This window comes from Myotis myotis, unplaced genomic scaffold (genome assembly GCF_014108235.1).
Source record: "Myotis myotis isolate mMyoMyo1 unplaced genomic scaffold, mMyoMyo1.p scaffold_m19_p_8, whole genome shotgun sequence".
In the NCBI taxonomy this organism is placed as follows: domain Eukaryota; kingdom Metazoa; phylum Chordata; class Mammalia; order Chiroptera; family Vespertilionidae; genus Myotis; species Myotis myotis.
Window position 1 is genome coordinate 60,407,166 of NW_023416390.1, and position 15,565 is coordinate 60,422,730.

The 15,565-nt window shown below is 37.2% G+C and overlaps 1 protein-coding gene and 1 pseudogene across 2 annotated transcripts in view; one reads left to right on the forward strand and one right to left on the reverse strand.

Annotated features, from left to right (window-relative positions):
- GALNT13 (polypeptide N-acetylgalactosaminyltransferase 13) overlaps positions 1-15,565 on the reverse strand; it is a 496,408-nt gene that overhangs the window by 411,790 nt on the left and 69,053 nt on the right. For both annotated transcript variants that reach the window (XM_036320816.1, XM_036320815.1), the window contains exon 3: positions 10,136-10,381. In XM_036320816.1, coding sequence (XP_036176709.1) covers positions 10,136-10,277 — 142 coding nt within the window. In that variant the 5' untranslated portion in view covers positions 10,278-10,381. The remainder of the gene's footprint in view (positions 1-10,135; positions 10,382-15,565) is intronic.
- LOC118662053 lies at positions 12,798-13,910 on the forward strand (annotated as a pseudogene).

Consider the following 15,565-nt stretch of genomic DNA (forward strand, 5'->3'; position numbering starts at 1 on the left):
ATCTAATAATTGTTCATTATCACAACATATTTTTATATCTGACAGGAATATATCTGTATCAAACAGCAGAGGAATCAGAATAAATTATGAATAAAAATATGAAAGAACTAAGTAAATATCAAGGGTCAAAACTTTATAAGGCCTATAAATATTTGATACTATTTATAAACTTTATTGAAAATTATCTGGGAAATACCTGCCTTTAATCCAAGTTGATTGTGCTTATATGCCCCACTTTTCATATGTCTATGAATATTACCATCTGACAATTCCAGCAGTCATCATAATTTATTCAGAGCAATTCCAATACTGACAATGCATTTTAATCCATCACACTCTTCTACCTGCCTCCAAAAGGTGAAGTTATATATATATTTTTAAAAATGGTGTTAGCATTAACACCCTAATTCATCAGTTTTCGTTTTCCAGTTTTCTGTCACACCTGCACACTGGAACTATCCCCTGGAGCACCAAAGATTAATCAAACAAAATCACAAACATTTATTATTTAATAAATGAGTACATTGCTTGGTGTTCATGTTATGAGAAAATAATTTAGGAAGAAACAAAAGAAAGGATTGATACAATAGCCCACTGTCAAAAATCCAATAGCACAAGGTTCCCTGTGTCCCTAGATTTATGAGGGGGATCAGTTAGTTTCCCAGGCAGGACCAATGGAAACATGGAGATATCTAATTGAGATTGCCAGTCAACAATTCCACTCATTTTCTTGATTTCCCCTATTCAAAAAAGTGTTGGGAGAGTATCGAGGAACAGAAGTGGATAACAATAATTTTTTACAACCTTTAAATGTCAGAAGAGTTAATACTATTGTATAAAAGTTATGAACTCTCTTCTACTCTCTCTAAAAAAAAAAAAAATCAATGGAAAAAATATCCTGGGTGAGGATTAACAACAAAAGACAAAAATTTAAAAAATCAAAGATATGGCCTGGCCAGCATGGCTCAGCGGTTGAGCATCAACCTATGAACCAGGAGGTCATGGTTGGACTCCCAGTCAGGGCACATGCCTGAGTTGCAGGCTGGTTCCCCAGTGTGTGTTGTGCAGGAGGTAGCTGATCAATGATTCTCTCATCATGGATGTTTCTATCTCTCTCTTCCTCTCTGAAATCAATAAAAAATAAAATAAATAAAATAAAATAAAATAAAATAAAATAAAATAAAATAAAATAAAATAAAATAAAGGTATAAACCCTGGGAAATATTTTCCTGGCTGGAGTTGCCATATCCCACTAACCAGGGAGATCTGTCAGAACCTAGGGTGTCTCTGAGAGTAAAGACAAAACACTCAATTCAAGTTTTCAGAATATGTACTCCAGATTGTATCTGAATGAAAGCATGGTTCTTAAAGTCCAATGCAAACTGGCATTTATTGATGACCAAGTCCTTGTACAGTATAATAACCAAATCCTATTCTATTGACTGTACAAATGCTGGCACTTCCCATAAGCTCACTGTGAAATAGCAGAATAAAGCTAGATTGATCTCTACTCGGGTTCCTAGCAGAGAGGTCCTCTAACCCTTGTTATTTCCTAAGTAATAACAGCACTCAGAGCATCTTTTGTTCTAACATTTTGTCTTTGACTTTGGTTCCTGCCACGGAGCTCCTAAATCCCTTGGAATTTCCTGGATGACAACAGTGTCTTTTGTTAGAATGAGGCAACTCTTTTGAATGAGTGGGCTCCTGGGCAGCTCCCAAATAGGATTGGTCACCACAATGACTGAGCCATGATTAGAAGCTTGGAACTTTCAGCACCCCTACCTCCAAGTTCCAGGAAGTTGGAGATTGAGTTAATGATTGATCATATCTATGTAATGAAGCCTCCATAAAAATCCCCAAAGTACAAAAGTATGGGGTTCAGAGAGCTTCTGGGTTGGTGAATGTCTCTACATAACAAGAGGGGGGCATACCCCAACTCCACGGGAAACAGAAGCTCCTCACTTAAGACCCTTGTAGACCTCACCCTATGTATTGTTTCATCTGGCTGTTCATTCATATTCTCACTATATCCTTTATAAGTGTAAATAAATGTTTCCCTAAATTCTGTGAGGTATTCTAGCAAATTATTGAGTCCAAAGAGCATGTCTTGGAAACGATAATTTATAAGTGATCGGTCAGAAGTACAGGTGACAACTTAATATTTGCAATTGGTGACAAGTGAAGGCAGTCTTCTGAAACTGAGCCCTTAACTTGTGGGATCTGATGCTAAATACAGGTAGATGGTCTCAGAATTGTAGGACACCCTGCTGATGTCTCAGAGAATTGCTTAGTATGAGAAAAACCCACATGTCTGGCATGAGAAGTATTTATGTCTGTGAGTAAAGAGGAAACACAGAATTGTTTTCCCATTCATTCACTTTGCCTCAGTTTCCCCATACATAAAAGAAGAAGAATCCCTACTTCACAGATTTTTTTGGGAGGGGGAGAAATTCATTGAGTTAACATTTGTACATTAATAGAATAGTTAATAACTTATGATCATTATTATTGGCTAATGCACTTATCTTTGTTTACATATAAGCAGCAATTTCTTATTTTCCCTTTTTTTTTTAGGAAGAAAATTTAATTTAATTTCCTAAGCATGTATAATATGTTTAAGATTCAGGATCAGGTATAGAATGGTAGTTTCTTTCCCTTCTTAAATATGATAATTTTATACCCCTACTGTCCTCTGTGGTGAAGAAAAGGCCTTTCTGCAGTTTCTAAGCAGACAGCTTCCCACCATGTCACCTCCATATCACCAATTTTATATCAGATCACACATTATCTATGGACTAATCAAAAGTTGATACTGAAATAACCCACTTTCCATAGTTTTATTGAAAAAAAGTAGTTAGAAACATTCTTCATTTGGAGACTAGCATATATTTTATAAACCATGCCTTATATTCATTTCATTATACAGACAGCAACTGAGGCTCAGTGAGGTCAATTAACTTTGAGGACATAGCCCTTAGTGGGGGAGCCAGAAGTAGGATCTGATATTGTAGAGTGCCCGTGCAAACCTTCAAAACAACCTCAAACTTCCCCAGTGTTTGTTTGTAAGTGCACTGCAGCCGCACTGGACTTTTTAAATACCTATTTATTCAGCTATCTATTCTAACTCTTCCAACTTGCGAGTAGCACCACTTAGTGTGCCATACCAATTAGGAGTTAGAAATATCCTCCAGTGCGTTTTAGTTCTAGGTGGCCCCAGAGTGGCATAAAAGAGTTAATGTGCTCTTCTAATTACTACTTATGTTACCAAAAAGCCCTCCTTAAAAAAATAGGAAAAGGAGTCATGGAAAACTAACGTTGAAACAAGTCTACATGCTCCCATAAAGTCTTTGAAATAATCTTTTTTTAATAGCATCATTCAATAACTAATACACAAAATGATAATGGTGACTCAGTTATAAATATTCAGTTATATTCCATGTGCTCCATTTAATAAAGAACATAATCCATTTTAGGGGGAAAAGGTCCAGAGAAGTAATGTTTTTTTTTTTTAAGTTTGATATTTAGAGTTTAATAACTTAGCCAACTTCCTATGAAACAATTCCATTCAGCTGCTTAACAGGTGTCAAACTCAACATGTCTAAAATAAACTCAAGATCCACCCTTAAATCATCTCCTCCTACATTCTCTTCACTTTCAGGAAATTGAATCAACTAATGCCCTGAAGGAACTCAAGACTTATCCTTGACACTTCTCTCCCACACACATCAGAGGCAGTCAAGCATCTAGCTCTCTTGCTCCCATATCTCAAATACCTGTTCATTTTACCCACTTCTTTCATACCTCACTGCCACTACTCTGCTCCAAGCAGGCATCACTTCCTGAACAGAATTCATGGAATGCTGCCACAGCTTCCGACCCAGCCTCCTGAAGAGACTGGTTCTCCTCCAATCCACTGTCCGGAGTAAATCCATAGTGATCTTTCCATAACACAAATCTGATCATGTCTGCTCTGCCTTTTAAACCCATTAAGTGGCTTCCCAATTTTTAAATCCTTTTAGTGGCTCTTATTCATTCATTTAATCATCTACTAGTATATGATGTAATAAACACATCAAACCCACACACAAAATAAATCTGGAACCCCAGAAAGGACCCACATTCAGCCAAAATGTTCACCCCTATCCCATTCTCCTGTCTCCCCTGACAGGAGTCAATGTCCTAAATCCCATATTAATAATTAGCCTCGCTTGTTTTAGGTAAAATCTCATTGCATCTGGATATGTCACTAAAATGTATATTTGCAAATTTTAGTTGATTTTAGCTTTCAAACTGTATCATGCTATATATCACCTTTCAGGGACCTAACTTTTATACTTAACTTACCATTGTATCATCAAGATTTACTCATATTGGTGCAAGTCACCATAGTTCATCCATTTTTACTACTGTATACTAATTCCTTATATTGACATACCACTGTTCATCAACTTTTCCATTGATGGGAATATGGGCTATTTTTAGCCTTTCATGTTATGAGCAATACTATGAATTATTTGTGTATGTGGAACAAATTATCTTGAGTATATGACTACGAGTAATGGCTCATACACAAATGTCCAGATTTCAAAGATAATGGCAAGCTGCTACCTAAAGTTATAATAAAAATGTGGAGATGCATAATTTCTAACAATTAGCAATAGTAGTCTAATTTTTGCCAACTGAATGGATATAAATAGGTAATTGTAGCCTTGCCCTGTATTTCCGATCAAAACTGAAGATATTTCTTCACAAGTTGTTTTGCTAGATGTGTTCCCTTTCTTAAGCAATTATCTATTCACGTCTAATGCCCATTTTTTTCCTATTGGATTGTTCGGCTTATTGTATTAAAATAGGGGTTATTTCTATATATTTGACACTAATCTCTTAGTTGCATGTTCTTTGAACATCTACAATTTGTAACTTCTCCTTTTACTTTAAGTTATAGTTGAATTAACCAACTTTCTCAATTTTAATACAATCAAATTTATCTATATTCTATTTATAGTAAAATTTTTTGTATAATGTTTCAGAATTGTTTCTTCTTTTTAAATATATCTTTATTGATTTCAGAGAGGAAGAGGGAAAAAGAGATAGAAACATCAATGATGTTGGCTACCTCCTTCACGCCCCCTACTGGGGATAGAGCCCTTGACAGGAATCAAACCCGGGCCCTTCAGTACCCAGGCTGACACTTTATCCACTGAGCCAAACCAGCTAGGGCCAGATTATTTTCTTAATTATAGATCTAGTAGATGCCTAAATGTTTTCTGCTAAAAGTTTTATTTTATTTTATTTTATTTTTCGCTTGGCAGCAGAAGCGAGAGCCCCTCGGGAGTCGCCCACCCCCCACCCCCCACCCCAACCGGGTCAGTGAAAAAAACTATCAGAGTAGTGGTATTTCACCGGCGGCCTGCAAGGCCTGCGTGCCCCCCGCCCCGCCCCCTCGTGGGGACTCAGGGAAGGGGCGCCGGGGGCCTCCCACTTATTCTACACCTCTCATGTCTCTTCACCGTGCCAGACTAGAGTCAAGCTCAACAGGGTCTTCTTTCCCCCGCTGATTCCGCCAAGCCCGTTCCCTTGGCTGTGGTTTCGCTGGATAGTAGGTAGGGACAGTGGGAATCTCGTTCATCCATTCATGCGCATCACTAATTAGATGACGAGACATTTGGCTACCTTAAGAGAGTCATAGTTACTCCCGCCGTTTACCCGCGCTTCACTGAATTTCTTCACTTTGACATTCAGAGCACTGGGCAGAAATCACATCGCGTCAACACCCACCGCGGGCCTTCGCGAAAAGTTTTATTTTGACATTAAGACATCCAAAGTTTATATTGGTTTGTGACATGAAGTGGACATTCAATTTCATCTGTTTTCCACATGGATTCCCACTTTATTTCAGCTCCACTTATTGAACAGCCCTTCCTTTCCCCATTGATGTGCAGTCTTCCTCTGCCACATTCTGAATGTTCCAAACATGTGAACAGTATGTCTACGTCTATTCTGCTCCACTGGGCAATTTGCCGACCCTTTGTGTCCCTTTGTACCAATACTCCCGTCTTAGTCACTCTAATTTTATAAGACCTCTATACTTTTCTCCTTAAGATGTATCCTGGGTATTCGGTAACCTTTATCATTTCATAAAAATTTTCATATTTTCTTCTTTAACTAGTTATATCCCACTTTAACGTTTTCGACCTAAACTTCAATGCCACAGTCTGTGAAATTTTTATCTAATACCTTAGATCTATTTTCCTCTACTCAGAGCATCCCTCTTCGTCATCTTAATACTCATTATACACATTATGCTTGTCAAAATTTCTAAATTACATTTTTCAAAGAGGGAGTGGCAAAGAACGGGAGAAAAATGTGTACTTTGATATTGACTATAAGCTTCAAGACAGTAGTAAGGACCTCAGTTCCTTTATATATCCAGATCTTACCACAGACACAGAGTAGGCACTTAACAAATTATTTTTTTAAATAGTTACTTCCTCCTTTGGGGTCTCATCCAGAATAACTGTTCCTCCTCATCCCTTGCTCTGCACCCTATTTACCCTGGACAGCAATGCCAGGAGGAGCCTCATTCAGACCTGTTGGTTTACTCCTCAACATTTAGCAGATATTGATACAAAGATTACTGTGAGTCAATACTCCCCTGAAGGGTTTATGTACATCATCTCATTTAATTATCAAGGTGACCATGTAAAGCAGGATTTACTGCCTCTCAGTTTCTCATATTAAGTGAGAACATTATCATTTTATTAAGGAATTTGCAAAATGTCACATAACCATTCAATGGGGAGGAGGTAAGGACCATGTTGTTCAACAAAGCCTAGGCTTTTAAAAAAAATTTTAAATATATTTTTATTGATTTCAGAGAGGAAGAGAGAAGGAGAGATAGAAACATCAATGATGAGAATCATCAATCAGCTGCCTCCTGCATGCCCCCTCCTGGGGACTGAGCCTGCAACCTGGGCACGTGCCCTTGACTGGAATCAAACCTGGGACCGTTCAGTCAGCAAGCCAATGCTCTATCCACTGAGCCAATCAACCAGGGCAACAAAGCCTAGGCTTTTAACCCTGTGGTAATCTTGTTACATCACCTGTGAGCTCAGATGTCTTTATGCTTTTTCTTGTTCTTTTCTTTTTTAATTGAAATATAATTGATATATAACATTGTGTAAGTTTAAGGTATGCAACATGTTAACGTCATAGGCACTAAAGTAATTGAGGATGTGATGAATAAATAAATGAACGTTTCTCAAAAATTAATTCATAGTGTATGCTAATATTGGGTACTTAAAAATTGTTTAAAATGTAATGTTTAGAACTAGAAGGGATGTTAGAAACCACCTCATCCCAAACCCTTTATTTTAATAACTAGACACCTGGTGCACAAAATTCCTGCAAGAGTAGGCCTTCCTTCCCCTGGCTGCCGGCATCAGCTTCCCTCTGGCACTCAGGACCCGAGCTTCCTTCCAGCCCCTGGCAAGTACCTAGGACCCGGGCTTCTCTCCGGCCACCGGAAGGCACCCAGTACCTGGGCTTCCCTCACAGCCCCAGCTCATCCGGAAGGTTGTCTGGAAGGACATCTGGAAGGACATCCAGTCTAATTACCATATTACGCTTTTACTATTATAGATAAAGACACACAGGTCCCCAAAGATCAACTTTTTTTAAGTCAAAAAGGCCTGTTTTAGCATATTTTGAACATGAAAATTTCAGGTAAGTGAACTTTGCACAATATCATCTGCCTGTAAATAAAATATATTCTAAATACATGGCACAAATTCCTAAATGAAGTGATACTCTGAAAAAATAATTAAAACTAGAAAATGTAGTTAAACCCCAAACATTCAAGACAAACATAACATAAAACTAAACAACTCTTAAAAAATAAAAAGAATATAGCTTAATTTTACAATTTAAGTACAAGGACAAATTACTATTTTTGCATTGCATCGTTACATTTCACATTTTTAGATTTAAAACTGAGCATTAAGAACTTAAATCAGCAAAACTGTACTTTTTTGGTACTTGTAGAAAAGGCTATTATAATTTTGCTGAATCAGATTATAACATTTTCTGTGATCAATCTACATGTCTCCATTCAACAAATGACAAAGTGATCACTCCAAACTGTTATAATTCATCAGAACACATTTCCACTTTCAGCAGCAACTCAACTGATTCAAACAAAGAAGGAGAGAAGGCTGATTTGTTCTGGGATTTTAACTAAAGACCAGCAAATCAAACCCATGTTCATTTATCAAAATCTGATAGACTCATAATGTTCTCCACTTTGAATAGCTATAGTATAAATGTATAAAAGATGCATATAAAATACTGAAATGGCTCAGTCAGTTCTGAAGTACTTTTTCTTAAATCTTTGAATAGTCAAAAATTATAGTGAGAAAGTTAGACTAATTTTGAAAAGAGGAAGATAATTAGAATTTCTCCAATTGACCAAGGGCATTATTAGAATCTGAAGCAAATTCAGGATGCCCTAAATACTCTTAACAAAAATTAATTTTTTTTGGAAATGCTCTTCTGTGTTTTCCTAAACCTCATATAACCATATAATATCTATGAAAGTCTGTTTATTAGCAAATTAATTAATAAATAACTTCAAAAATATCTGTAACAATGAAATCTGATGACATTCATTAAATAAATATCAAGTAAGAAATTTATATTCACTCTTCCTAAAGGTACAAACATTTAAAATAGGACCCAAAGTTCACCTTTTGTCATATTCCTGAAGAAAAGTTTTGCTAAACAAAATTAATGTAAATTAGATTTCAAAGAAAAAAATTTTTGATTCAGTGAGAATAAAACTAATTTCAAGCACCCTTAAACACTGTAGAAGCATTCATTTACTAGGAATATTTGAAAAATATATTTATAGGTCTATAAGTCAACAAAGAGCATAGAGAAATTTATTTGAAATAATTGGAGAAAAGGAATGACTATAATGTCACAATAAATCCCCATTTATACATATCACTATGCTTCTTTGGAATTCACTCTTCTCTAGTCTTTGAAACTGGTCCCAAATGAGGTAAATATAGAGTCAAAGTGACTATCATATACTTGAAATTATCCTTTGCCCTTAACATCTATATATATAAAAGCCTAAGTGACCATTACAACTGAACAACCAGAACGACCGGTCAACCAGTCACTATGATGCACACTGACTACCAGGAGGCAGATACTCAATGCAGGAGCTGCCCCCTGGTGGTCAGTGCACTCCCACAGAGGGAGCGCCACTCAGCCAGAAGCCAGGCTCACGGCTGGTGAGCGCAGCTGCGGCGGCCGGAGCCTCTTCTGACTCCACAGCAGCACTACTGAGCGGCAGCAGCAGGCACAGCAGTTCGGGATGAGCATGAACAGTGTGGTGCCTGGCCCCCAGCTCAGGCTCCTTCCTGGCCACCTGCAGCTTGGCACACTGCTACATCCCTCAGGGGATGTCCGACTGTCAGTTCATGGATCAGGCCTAAACTGGCAGTCGGACATCTCCCAAGGGGTCCCAGATTGCAAGAGGGTGCAGGCCAGGCTGAGGAACCACACCACCCCCTACATGCACGAATCCGTGCAACAGGCCTCTAGTAGGACAATAATCTGATAGCACACAGGTTGGATCTGGCCACCAACATGTATTTTCTTGTAAAAAGTGTTTGTTTTATAATATTTGGAAGTCTTTAGGGGTGTCACGTACAGTTCAATTTTGCTACAGTTCCCACTGTCTCACTTTAGTAGGTTTCCTTCTTTATGTTACATGCTTGGTCTCTAAGGGCTTTTACTTCTGGAAGCCTACATTTAAAATTCTGTCCAATTTGAATGTTCACTGAATTATTCTTTTTGTACAGTCCCAGAACATAGAAATTATTAGAATTGGAAGGTGCCTCAGAGGTTATTTCATTCTTCTCACTTCTTTCAACAAGAAACTGCGGCCAAGAAAAGTAGAGTAGCTTTACCACAGTTAAATGTACATGAATAGTTCTGCCAAAGTGTTCTTCTAACTAAACAAGCGGTTTTTAAAAAAACCCTATTTTGAAGTCTCATGTTTTGTCATGAGTCACCACCATTCCCTATCTCCATAAAAGTAACATTTATTTTATTAAGCACTTACCCCTGAGAGCAGGTAGAAGGGATCTCTCCTTCTTGTCATCACATTTGTTACATTCACTGAAGTACAGGAGTAAGAAGACATCAACCAGAACCCACATCAGCGAAGTGGCAAGGACCACCTTGCAGTAAACAAACCTCCTCATGTCTTTTCTTGATTTCTAGTTAGCAAACAGACCGAAGACAGATGCTACTGTGATAAATCCAAGCCACAGGGGTGAACTCCAGCATAAAAGCAAAATGCATCCCACTGCATTAAAAAAAAGAAAAGGAAAAAAGAGAAAAGAAAAATTTATTACCATATAGTTTGTTTTGCATAGAGATATAACACAAAATACATGAGTTATTTAATGTTTCCATACATACCAGCACTTGGCTTTCAAGTTCAGAATTAAAAGCCCAAACAAATGAAAAGTTGTAAGCAAGCCTGGTAGCTAAATTCAAACAGCTAATCCTAGATATGCTATTACTGTGCTGGGCCCTTAACAACTATTCAATTTCATCAAGTTGTATTGTCGTCTCAAATTTCTATCATAACATTCTGCAGAGCACCAGATTGTCAAATAGCGCAGTTCTGAACTTACCCTAATTCAGCACTTTGTAGGAGCCAATGCCGCTGAAACAGGAATCACCTGGGATACTATATATTGTAGAGGCTAAGTGTTGGTCTTTATACACAGACAGGCTTGGTCTACTTACTTCATATTTGTGGAAGCCTTTTTATATTTTTGTTTTGTTTTGTTTTTCATTTATAAAATGAGAATAACAATGCCAAACCTAAAGATTTGCAATAAGGACTAAGTACAATAATGCTTGTAAACCATCTTGCAGAAGACAAAGTTACTAACATACAGGAAAAAAAATTCTCAAATTCTCAGAAAGAGCAATTACATAAAGCCATCAATTATTAAGCCTTAAAAACCCCATCTGGTCTGCATGGAAAGTATCCACAATAAATGTTTATTTTAGAATGGACAGCATACATTCAAAAAATACTACCCGAGGAGAAACAACATATTAGTGTAGAGCGACTTAGAATGACCAGAGTAAGAATTTTAAAAGGCACAGCAAAGAACTGTGCACAATTACTGAGATATATTCAACAACCGTGTAGAGTTAATACCATATACATTTGTTCTATTTATACTGCATAAGACAGTAAGGACCTGGTTGATTGTATCTATACATTATATATTCTCATATCATTTACTACATTTAAAACAATATAAATTTATTGATGTGAATCAATAACATAGTTTTCACAGATATTTGGGGAGAAGAGTCATTAAATACAAAGGCACTCAGAATATTTCATAAACATTTGTCCCAAAATTAAAACATTGAAGTGAAAATTGCTGAGGTAGAAGCTCTTTAAGTTAAAGGCAGATGCCTTTGTATCAAAAGCAACACAAATGCTGTTGCCCTTGTTACAACCTAACAAGATTATAACAAATTCAAAATTTATATAAAGTGACAGTTTAGAAAATTATTATACCAAAAGGTCTACTTTCAATATTTATATAAAACTTACATTTATTCAGCATAGTTTTTTCAAAAAAAAAAAAGAAAGAAAGAAGCAAACTGTACAAATTTAAGAAATACATGATTTTTTTAAAAAATATATTTTATTGATTTTTTACAAAGAGGAAGGGAGAGAGACAGAGAGTTAGAAACATCGATGATGAGAAAAACATCGATCAGCTGCCTCCTGCACATCTCCTACTGGGGATGTGCCCGCAACCCAGGTACATGCCCTTGACCGGAATCGAACCTGGGACCTTTCAGTCCGCAGGCCGACACTCTATCCACTGAGCCAAACCGGTTTGGGCAAAATACATGATATTTAGGGTTTATTGTCTGCTTGTTATTTTCTTGAAAAAATTCCATGCTGATTATTTCATTTTTACTTTATTGTTTGTAAAGATTACAGCCAACCATTGGAACTGAGCCTCTAAACCTGATAAGAGAAAGATTCTTCTCTATATATTTTCTATGTGTATGCTTTACTGAGTATGAATGTGAAACAACTCAAGCTGTCCAATTTTCTGTCTTCCTTTGGTGGAGGAGGTCCCTTCAATTTTTTGTAGAAAAAAAGTCCTAGAAAAAAGTATATACAAGACTGATGGTTACCAATGCCCATTCCCAGATTTATAAGGAATACCTTAAAATAAAAGATCCTATAATAAAGTCTCTATCTATAATAATAAAAGCATAATATGCTAATTAGACTGGATGTCCTTCCGGACAAAACTGGGGCCATGAGGGAAGCCTGCATCCCGGGTGAATGCTGGTAGCTGGGGGAGAGCCCAGATCCCAGGTGCCAGAGGGAAGCCGGTGTCCGCAGCCAGAAGAAGGAAGGCCTACTCTTGCACAAATTTTGTGCATCGGGCCTCTAGTGCATTATATAAAATCCTTTATTATAAAGATGGATAAAAGAGACATAAACAACACCATTCTTATCTATGTCATAAAGTGAAAAGATGACTTTAGAGAGAAGGATATGTGATGATGTAAGCAGAGGTTGAAGTGATGCAACCTGAACCAAGGAATGGGGGTGGAGTTGGCTGAATAACAGGAATGGATTCTTCCCTAGGACCTCCTGAAGGAACCAGCCCAGTGGGAATCACTTGGAACTTTCACCATGTGGAACTGAGTCCTAGCCAATGATGAGGTGCACTATAGAAATTGTACCATCTGCTTCTCTGGATATGTTTCCTTCAGGAAACAAGAACTTTCTATGTGATCTCAGGGACACAAGTTACAAAGAAACCTTGCTCCTTAGAAATTGTAAGAGCTCCTTACCCAGGAACTGATAATGCCTCGGACAGAGCAATTTCTGCTACAGGAGTGAGTAACCATAGAAACAGCTCCACAGGCCCAACACCTGACTGCTCTCCTCCATCCCTTCTGACACTGCCCTCAAAAATATTGTAAAAGTTATTCGACCCAACATCAACAACAACATCTATTACGTCCTCTCTGAATTTTCATCGAATGAATCACAACCAGGAATATTTCTAAATCAACACATTCCCAGAGTGTGTAAGCTTTCTATCCAGCCGTCTGTTAGCCTACCCACCTCTTCTGTGGGAATCACAGAGGTTAACAGTGAGGAAACTAACCATACAGATAACCTCTCTCAACAAGAGGACAGTGATCTCCCAAAAGAATATGATCCTGAGCAATTTGCAGGCCTTCTCCATGGATGCTCTCCAACCTGTGAGTCCCCTGAAAATCTATTTAATTTCTATGGGAAAAGAGATGAACATGAAGGACAAGATGAAGTCACTTTGGCAAATAGTCCATTGGCTCTCAAGTAGTCTCCAACAGAAAATAACTCAGAACCTTTGGTAAAGAAAATTAAACCCACAGTTGTCAGTAGAATAATTTTTCACAAAAAAAGAACAACCAAGTCGAAAATCATACCATTGTTGAAACAAGAACAAGTAGGAATTGATCCTGGAATGGAGACTAATGGATTATGAAGATGGAGAATTTGTGGAGAGAGCCTGAACCCTGGGGAGAATGTCATCGCCAAAATCCCTGATTGACATGCATTTATCAAAAATGTATCTAAATCAGATTCTGATCTCATTGCCTATCCTTCAAATGAGAAAACCTCAAGAGTTAACTAGAGTGATTCTTCAACTGCTGAACACAGTTCTAAAGGGAATTCCAAAAGATCACCATCATTCACTTCAGAATAGGAAGAAACTGACAAAATAATGAGTTTGATCAATGTTGGAATTAACAGTAAACTTGGAGAAATAAATGGTTAGGCCACAAATGTGGCATCCTGTTTCTTACTGAGCTTTTTTGATCCACCTCCTACTAGCTTCTGCTATTTCTCTGTGATCTCCTCAGGAATTTGCCCTACATCCCACTTATGTGGCATTTCCTTTTGTGCTTCATCTCCTTGTGAAGATCTTTCTTAAGTAACTTTTGTAATCCTTGCCAATTTTTCCTCATTGCAAATATGACAGATTTTGCTGTTGCTGCTGCACTTTGGGAAGTATTTTGCTTGAACCAGTCAGAAGCAACATTTTTTACCAAATAAACATTTGACACTATGACAGTCTGTTATAACAGTTCATGTTCAAAATCACCAATAAAGGTACATGCTCAAAAGAGATTAATATATACAAGGGAACCTACATTTTTATTATGTTACTAGAGGTCTGGTGCACAAAATTCATGCACTCGGGGGGAGGGGGTCTCTCTGCCCAGCCTGCGCCCTGTCTCAGTCCGGGAGCCCTCAGGGGATGTCCAACAGTCGAACATCCTTAGCACAGCCGCAGAGGCAGGAGAGGCTGCCGCCACTACCACTGTGCTTGCCAGCCATGAGCCCGACTTCTGGTTGAGTGGCGCTCCCCCTGTGGGAGCGCACTGACCATCCGGGGGCAGCTCTTGTGTTGAGTGCCTGCCCCCTGGTGGTCAGTGCGTGTCATAGCGACCGCTCGTTCCACCGTTTGGTCGGTTTGCATATTAGCCTTTTATTATATAGGACTGGAGTTCTATAACTTATCAAACTAAATACTATATCTATGAGGAACATATGATCAATAACATCAGTAAAATTTTAAATTATTGACAAGATCATGATCTCACCATTTAATATGTTGACTTAGCCAACTGGGAATTCAGTAATATACATAGTAAAAATATTTAAATAAAACTTACCAATTAAAGCATTTAGGGAACAAAGTATGACAGCATTTCATTTCATGCCACTTTTTTCTTAAAAGGTCAAAAATATAATGTTTTCAACATTTCTTCTATAGTTTTACCAGCATGACTAAAGAAAAAAAACTTTTAATTAAGGAAAATTTGAAATACACACAAAAATAAAGAGGATAATATTATAAACACTTATATACTCATCACCTAGCTTCAAAACCTGTCAACATATGACCAATTTATTTTACTCTGTAACAACCATTCATTTCCTATATACACCCAGGATCATTTTGAACAAAATCTCAGACATTACATCATATCATCTGTTAATATTTTGTGTAAAACTCTGAAAGATACAGAATTAAGAATATAAGCAAAATACCACTACCACACCTAAAGAAAAATCAAAAGGTAATTTTTTTCCCATTTTATTTTATTACTTTTTTGTATTAAATTTATTGGGGTAACATTAGTCATTAATATCATATAGGTTTCAAGTGTACATTTCTATGATACATGATCTGTATATTGCATCCACCACCCGAAGTCAAATCAGTCAAACAGTAATTTCTTAATGTCATTCAAGATCCACTTGGTTTTTAACTGTGGATCCGATTATCTCATAAGTTAATTTTTAACCTTTAGTTGGCCTGAATCAGGTTTCTATTAAATATATTATGGTTGGTTGATAGGTCTCTTAAGACTCTTTTAATATATTACTTCACACTCCATTTCTTTTTATCTTGTTCCTCGAAAT